Consider the following 8901-nt stretch of genomic DNA (forward strand, 5'->3'; position numbering starts at 1 on the left):
ATAAACTCACTAGTGGGGACCAGAAGGGTTTGGGGGAGACCTTGTTTCCCCTAGCGCCCCCTGGGATAACAAGGAATAAGGGCCACAAGTTGTTGGAGAGTAGGTTTAGATTAGACATCTGTAGGAACTACTTCACAGTTAAGGCGGCTAGGATCTGGAACCAACTTCCAAGGGAAGTGGTGCTGGCTCCTACCCTGGGGGTCTTTAAGAAGCAGCTCGATGCCTACCTGGCTGGGGTCACTTGAGCCCAGTTTCCCTCCTGCCCCGGCAGGGGGTTGGATTTGAAGATCTACAAGGTCCCTTCCGACCCTACTTCTATGATTCTATGATTATGATTCTATGGTCTCTTACTTCATGATTAAATGCTCTAATTACTAAGCTACTGTATAAAAGGAGGAGCAACTCCTCCTTTGGCAATACAGCTACTCCTCACTTAATGTCCTAGTTACGTTCTTGAAAAATATGACTTTAAGTGAAATGATGTTAAGCAAATCCAATTATGTCACAGTAGTTACTAGCAGGTGGTGGCCAAACATTATAACTGAAAATTGAGCGACTTTAAATGAATATGTTCTCTAATAGATCAGAGATGTAATAATGAAACAACATTAACCGGGACGACTTTAAGTGAGGAGTACCTGTATTTTAAAAGATATGGCAGCTGCCATTGCTTTTGAGAGGTACCTGATCTTGGTGGTATATGTTAGATATGCTCTGTGAAGACCTGCTGGATCAAGTCCCTGAAGAGACCTGGGTACCGAAAGACCTAGTTTCTGGATCCTGAATGGGCTTTGCTATAAGACAGGTGCGAGGTTTCTCTGTTCAGCTCTGAAGACTGAGGTGTTCCTGGCATGTGCAGAAGCAGTCTTGTAGGTATCTTGGGAAAATTTAAAGTAAAAATGTGGGTGCCTATACATGTGCTTTGAGGTGGGGTGAGAGGGGCGTTTTAATTAGAGCAGCTCCCAAGAGCTGCTCTAATTAAAATGCTGCAGCATCTTGTGTACTCAGCATCTTGTTGCCAGCGGCAGCTGTGGGTGGTCACTGACTCTTGGTTGGCACTCACCATCCTCACCCCCCACCACCAACAGCGCTGGCAGTATCTTGCAGGAGCTCCTCCACTTACTGCTGTCATGCTCCCACCACTGCCACCGTGCTCCTGCCACCGCCGTGGCCCCCCAGCCACCAGGGGTACACACTGTTCATGTATCCTTGAGACTGTCAACACCTTTGTTCCTTTCTCATTTCAGGGTGGCTTTTCCCCTTAATTCAGGCTCTTAAACCTGCCCATTTCCAGGAAGTTTTGGTTTAAGAATTTTAAACTTTCTCTCCACATTTTATTGTAGCCCCATGAAGCAGGTGACTGGATTATTCTCCTTAGAATGCCAAGTGTGCACTCCTGTATATGTTTTGGACCTTGACATTTCAATTTGGGATTATTAGATGCTTAAAATAGCATTTGTAAAGGAATAGATAGAGAAAACAAAGTGAAAATTAGTTCAAACACATTTTTATTTTGTAATTAAAAAAACGAAAATTACTTCCATCATACCTAGGAATTCCAGTTCTGATGCAGATTCACATGAGTTGTTGACCAGTGATTCCAAGCACAATATACTCTCTACTAACAAATCAGACAAAAGATTTACAGTGGGAAGGTAAGGAAGCCACAAAGGAGGTGATGAGAGAGAGAGAGAGAGAGCATAGTAAACAGTTGCCCTTTACATACAATCAAGAGTTTGACGCATATATATGCATGTGTGTGTGTGTGTGTGTGTGTGTGTGTGTATATATATATATATATATATATATATATATATATAATGTTTGCGAGGCAAATGAAAGACTATAGCGTTGAATGTAAGTAGCCTATGGGCAGGGTGATTTTCCTGCAATGGTGTCTCCAACCATTTCCACGTATACTCCTGAAATTCTCACTTTCATACTACAAGTCCTGAAGTTATTTAATTACCTTCATTTTCACCCTGTGAAGAAGCAAGACAAGAAAATTATTAATCTGTTCAACAGAATCTATATAATTGGAAGGGCAGATTCCCAGGGGTGATCACCACATAAAAACTACATAAATATTCCAGTTGAGGAGTTGGGCCTGTGGTGCAGGCAGTTAAGGAACTACCTTTTTGCCTTAAGAATCATATATTTTTCCATTCTAGCTCAAGTACCTGGTGAAAATTAGTTTCAGAGAAGCCCAAGGCTAGGGTGTGGAGGTAGTGTATCACACCATTGAGATGGATATGGGGGATAAAAACTGGATTTGGAAGGTAAGATTTGAGATGCACTGATATATTTTTCAGGAGACTTTACAACCTAGAGGTACACCTAGTTCAAAACCATTTTAGTCTCTTGCTTACATGAGAACTAAAAGGCATACTTAGTCTTTTATCCTGTCTAAATTTCTGTACCAGCCAGTTGAAGTTTCCTGCCTGCTCCAGCTGAAATTGGCCTTCAGAATTTAAAAATGTGTCCTGGTGTTTTGAAACTAGTTTATTTTTTTTCTGTATTTGTTTTTAGTATAGAAAAATCTAATATGCATTCCCTCTTCTAAATTATGGCTCAGACAGACAGAGGAAAGTTATTTCATTAGACCAGCAGTGTAACATGGGTTGAGTAGGGCATGCATCGTTGATTCGGATCACTGTCCCTGATTCGATTCAGCCGAATCCAAATCTGAAGATTCGATGTTGATTCAGAGTATCAGCAATTCGGACATAGACACAACTTTAAAAGGTTTTTCTACATACCTTGAGGTACCAGCACGGCTTGTGAATGCTGTGGTGCCGGGGTGGATGGAGCATCCCACAGGAGTGTGTGTGTGTGTGTGGGGTGGGGGGAGCCATGTGCTTGGTGGTGAATCTGCAAGCGGACCGGAAGTACTTCTGGTCTACTTCTGGGTCTACCGGGGAGTGCGTGGGGGGCCCCCCATGCCCCCGCGGCTTGGTGATTGGCTAAGGGGGGGACCCCAGGTGCCCCCCCCCAGACCCAGGAGGCACCAGTCACCAACCCAGGGGGTTGCAGGGGGAGCCCCAGTGCACTCTCCAGAAGACCCTGAAATGAACCGGAAGTGCTTCTGATCCACTTCCAGGTCTGCTGCTAAGCGTGCTGGGGAGCCCCATATGCTTCTGTGAGACGCTCCATCTGCCCCAGCATCACAGCATTCATGAGTCATCTGGTACCTAGAGGTATGTAGAAAAAACATTTAAAGCTGTCTCTATGTAACAATCTCTGAAGCTTTCTGATTCAATTTGGAGAGATTAAAGTGTCCTCTGATTTGATTCAGATTCAGAGATTCAGCCACTGAATCAGGCCAAATCTCTGCCAAATTGAATCAGGGACCAAAGCTTTGCACAGCTCTAGTAACTGTAGTTTTGTAGAGCAGCAGTTTTTGCTGCCCCCATTTTTTGCTGCTAAGTTCAGCATTTTGTTTTGCCCCTAAACATGGTCTTCAGCAGCAAAAAAATGAGGTGAATGCTTCACCTCTTTGCTGGTAGCAGCAAAATCCACTGCCTTTCTAGAGAACCTCCCAGTCTAGACATAATTCACAGAATGTCTAGCACCACCCAGCTCACTGATTTCTGCTGTTCCTATATCTGCAAGCGAGAACTTAAGCAGAGAGGAAGGGTAAGAGATGCTGCTTGAGGCACATTTTTTCCATGCTACACCTCTGCAGTACACAGTGAAAACTATGTGAGAACATGAACTGTTATATACATAAAAGAGTGATCAATTAAAAAAAACAGCAATTGTTAAGCAATAGCACACACACACACGCACACACACACATATATAGTATAAATATATATATATAAATTAATCTGAATCCTAAGACGTGTCTACATGAGATGCTACATCACCGTAGCGATGAGCTACAGTGATGTAGCTCATTGCTATGGCGACATAGCATTGGTGAGCACTAACTGTGATGCTGCCGCTACATTGCTGTAGCAATGAGCTACACTGCCATAGCTTGTCGTTACAGTGACATAGGGCTGGAGACAACCCGTGTGCAGTCCTAGTGGGTACTGCACAATCATTTAGTACCTGCTAAAGCAAGTACTAAAATGACTACACAGTACCAACTGCACAGTCATGGGTACATGTAGACATGCTCCTAATGAAACAAATGGCAAAAAATCCACTAAAATCAACACATCATAAGAAAGTAGAAGTACTTGTCACACTGCTGAGCAGAGAGGATCAAAAATCGCTTGTGTATAGAAAAGAAATGGAAAACAGATCATCAGAACATAAAAACAGCAGATACTCAGAAACCATGGAAGGATTCTAGAGTTAGCTGGATAACATCAACACTTTACCTTTCCACTTGCCTCCATGGCTTCTTCTGGGGCCTCTTCTTCTGCAGCAGCTGGTTGTTCAGGCTGCTGTGGCTGAGCCAAATCCTCCTGCAGGTTGTATAAAATGCATAGATCCTTACTGGAGAATCATCCACTTAATTTTAAACAGCCTTTTCAAATAGCCTATGAAATGAAACCCAGGATTCCTCCACATAGAAGGAAAATATCAGGTTTGATGTATAGCTTATACTGCTCTGGTTATTTTCTGTATATCCCAGCTTTAAGTGTAAGAACTCTGTCTATTAGACAGTAGACCCGGGAAGGGATTTGAGATGGAAGTTCTTAAAGAGTGAGTAATAAACTCCCTTTCTCTTACACATAAACTTTATTTTTTCTATTCTAATATTATCTACTCTAAAGTGAAAAAAACACACCTGCACCAAAATGGAAGTTTATATGTAAGCAACCTAGGATGACAAAATTGATTTTATTTTTCCCTGAAAGACATTCATATAGACTTCCCATATTTTTCTGTCTTATACTAATCTCTCCTTTCAAGAGAAAGATCATCTGTTAAGAACTTTCAAATTATACAAGTGGCTTCATATGAAGAAATTCATATCACAAGCAACTCTGTATTTGGTGAAGGTATAAGTATTATCATTTCTTATCTTACTGTCAGAATCCATTTTAAATGTGCCATAGCATGTATACAAAGTTAGAATTTATGAGGTAAGGGGAAAAACATTACTCATGGCTGGATGAACATGTGTAGTTATATGATCCTTTTCTTCCTGTTGGAAGAAAATGACTACATCTGTCACTGTATACACTAGTAACTTGTGATTCAGTTGCCCTTGATGAACATGTTGTATAGGGTCCCAACCTAGCCTTCCTCAGGGGCCTTGCATCAATTTTGCATGAAATGTCCAAGAAACTAAAGTTAAATCTCTTATGTGAAGGGAAATGATCCACCCACCTTTTTGACTGTGTGTGTGTATTTGAAAGGGCAAACATTTGTATGTGGAGAGAACTGGCTATTAAAATAACCAAGACTTCATAGTTCAGGGGTGTACTTGGTAGCCATGTTGGTCTGAGACAAAAAGACATACAAAAAAACTAGAACTCTTGGTCATTTTGGAACCAAGAGTTCTAGTTTTTTGTAAGACTTCATAGAACATTAGGGAAGTTCCTCTTAAACCTTACAAATTCCTGATGTTCCTTTTCTAATGCATCACATTGCAGGGTGCATGAAGGGTAACTACTAGTCTATCTAGAAATGCTTTCCATGTTGTTTTATGCTGATAAAGTATGGAACGGACTGGGCTGCACAGAGCAAGCCTTTTGGAGCTGGTACTGTACGAAAATCTTATGTGATGTGTTCTGTTTCAGTGCTTTCTATGCAAACACTTACTGTTTTCTCCAATTATTCTCATATCATCTTTTCTTCCCTAATTTGATATGAAAGACAATCTCAGGAATAATTTTTTATGCCCTCCTGGTGAGAACAATGTTACTCGTATAGGAAACAAAGTATGTCTGTGTCTTCTGCTCATAATCTGCCTGGCATTATTGGCCGGAAGTATTACTGCTATTATCAGACTGATCCATGCTTGCTGAACAAGCTTGATGATCTAATGATACTGCATCATGCAAACATGGAGTTCTTCAATTACTTGTCTTAGATTCTCTAAATTAAATGGGGCAAGGAATAGTAGAAAGGTGGCATTGCTCTGACCAAATTACTCAATTTGGGTGTTGGTGGTAGCAAGCTGGGTGGTGGTGCTAGCAAATAGCTGGGGTTTTCCTTGGGACTTTTTGCCTTTTCTTTGGAAATTTGAGCACAGGCCAAGACCAGCCACTGTCCCGCCAAAGGTCACTCTGGGGTAGAGGGCCAAACAATACCACAACAGGCAGCACTGCGACCTGGCTGCAGAAGGATTTTGTGAGTACCATCTGGAGAGGCTAGGCTGGAGTAAAGGGGTGGGTTGGAGCCCCACAGAAGAAACAGGGATTGAGACCAGGCAGGATCACTACAAGCAGTGCCTCCTAGGAATATATTTCATCAAAGTCGTGGCAGGTGAGAAAAACATAAGACCAACTTCCTGGCAGACCAGGTAATCCAAAGCCAAGGTCCACCCTGTTGCCACCCATAGGCAGATGAGCTCAGGGCAGTGGTAGGAAGCCCTACAACACTTACAGCCATTACAAATATAGACATTGGAATTCTGACACACTACAACCTGCCAGACATCAGACTCCCCAGGTACCTCTCCACTTTTATCTGCACTGCTACATCCCCGATCCCCCCCACCCCTGCAACTGCAGCCTGTCCCTCACTCCCTGACGCCTCCATTTCTATTTTCACTGACTGGTTTTCTTGCCTGCACTGAATGCCAGCCTCTGGCTTCTTTACTATTCCTTCCATTCAGGAACAGCACACACACCAACTGCAAGTGCATCCTCACCCTGACAAAGGGTTTTTCAACCCAAAAGCTGGCATCTCAGGCAGCTAAGCTGAGCTGGCCTGGAGCCTCACAACTCCACTACAACCAGCAAGCCTCAGGCCTGTCAAAGATGTGTGCATGCATGGTGGCTGGAAGTTATGGCGCCTTCTACCCATCTTTCACCAGGGGGATCCTCAGTCCTGGCATATCCTGGGCCACTGGCAGTCTCACCAGGCCTCCCGACCCTGGCAGAGTGAAGTTTTAGTGATCATGCCCAAGACCTGGGGTCTCCTCCTTCCCCATAGCCCTAGCCCATACCTCCAAGTTCATCCTGGCATGGGAGCTCAGCAGGGATATGTTCTTCCCTTGTTGGCTGGTGATGCAGTGAGTGCCTTCTCCAGCTCTGAGAGAGGGGCATTAAATGGTTTTAGAAAAAAATGAAAAAAGGAAATAGGTGTGGATGGAGTGAGGAGGGTGGCATTCACTCTATCTACACATGAAAATTGAGGAACCCCAGCAGTGGGAGGTTCACCTTCAGGAACACCAGCTGCTCCACCAAACCAGGATCCAAAGAGGTGCAGTGGGGTGTTACTACATCACCAGGAATGCTGGACACCCTCTCACTTGGAATACTGGCTGGTGAACAGGACAGGTGTTCCTGGGAAACTGTGGCCAGATCTGGCCACATCTGGCTGTGGCTTGCCCAGTAGGCCAAGGGGCACACAGCAGCAGCTCCACATCCTCAGTGACATAGGCAGCCACCAGGCCTGAGTGCTACCTGCATCATGTTAGGGTCTGGTGCCTCTGGATCTCACCATGGAAGCTATGCCCTGTTGTTTGCCAGGCTTTTGTTGTTTGCTACCACCACCACCCAGCTTGCTACCACCAACACCCAAGTTGAATAATTTGGTCAGAGCAATGCCACCTTTCTACCATTCCTTGCCCCATTTAGTTTAGAGAATCTAAGACAAGTAATTGAAGAACTCCATTTTTTGCATGATGCAGTATCATTAGATACTTGGCCTACACTGGCAGCGCCTGTGGTGGAGAAGGAGACGGGCTGATGGATGGCATGCTGGCATAGGACAGTGGATCCCCCTCTTCCACATTCCCCCACCTCTCCTGTTCTGCCTTCCTGACTCTTCACCAGCACCTCCATCCACTGATTCGGGCTTTGGCTGCTACATACGCTCCCCTTCACCCTCGGGTCACACATGGCGGCCAGTACAGGGACCGTACTGGATCGCAAGGAACCAAGCCATTTCCTGATGCCCTCCTTCAGCCATCTCACCAGTGCCTGCACATCTGGTGACAGCGGCTTGCCCCAGCCAGGAACATTGATCCCCTGGAAGCTCTCCATTTGGCTCTGAAGTTTCCTCGCTATAGGGATCACCTGGCTAAGGAGTGCATTGCCAGCCCTGAGGGTCTCAGTGGCATCAAGGAAGGGCTTGAAGACCACCAAGATCTGGGAGATGGCATTCCACTCAGCTCTGTTAAGGGGGCTGCTGATCCCAATCTCCCCAAGCAAGGCCATCTCATGGATGGCCTTCTGTTGCTCCACTAGCCTCTTGAGCATCAGGTATGTGGAGTTCCACCAAGTCTCCACATCCTGCATGATTTTGTGCTGTGGGATGTTCAGCTCTGCCTGTTTGTCCTGCAGTATCTTGCCTCCCTTGATGCTCTGGTGGAAGTAGCCTGCCACCTTCCTGCATTTGGAAATGAGTTTGCTGGTGGCGCTGGCATCATCACCACAAGCCCTGTCCCCCTCCAAGGTGTCCCTGACAATGAGGTACAACTTGTGTGCCACATAGTGGATGCCAACAAAATTGGCATCACAGACCACCCTAACCATATTGGCCCCACTGTTGGTGACCATGAACCCGCAGGTAAGCTCACCCTGGCCAACGAGCCACCCCTGAACCAAGCGGTTTATGGCCCTCATGATCTGTGTTGCCGTGTGGGACTCATCCATTACCTCGGCTTGAAGGAGAGCCCACCAATGGCCTGACTGGTCACACCAGTGCCCTGTGAGGGAGAAGTATGCATGATCTTCATCCCAGCTGTTCCAGATGTCTGAGGTGAAGAGTAAGGCTTTGCACATCTCCTCCCTCAAGTACTCCTTGCATGCCTCATACAGGGAGGGC

The 8901-nt window shown here is 45.1% G+C and overlaps 1 protein-coding gene across 1 annotated transcript in view; it reads right to left on the bottom strand.

The window, feature by feature from the left end:
- Nucleotides 1-1942: 1942 nt before the first annotated feature.
- SNCG (synuclein gamma) overlaps nucleotides 1943-8901 on the bottom strand; it is a 31004-nt gene continuing 24045 nt past the window's right edge. The window contains exons 4-5 of the mRNA XM_006029514.2: nucleotides 4332-4418; nucleotides 1943-1982 (exon numbers count right to left, since the gene is read on the bottom strand). Of these exons, the coding sequence (XP_006029576.1) occupies nucleotides 1962-1982; nucleotides 4332-4418 (108 nt within the window). The 3' untranslated portion in view covers nucleotides 1943-1961. The remainder of the gene's footprint in view (nucleotides 1983-4331; nucleotides 4419-8901) is intronic.

Source organism: Alligator sinensis, unplaced genomic scaffold (assembly GCF_000455745.1).
Source record: "Alligator sinensis unplaced genomic scaffold, ASM45574v1 scaffold374_1, whole genome shotgun sequence".
Classification (NCBI taxonomy): domain Eukaryota; kingdom Metazoa; phylum Chordata; order Crocodylia; family Alligatoridae; genus Alligator; species Alligator sinensis.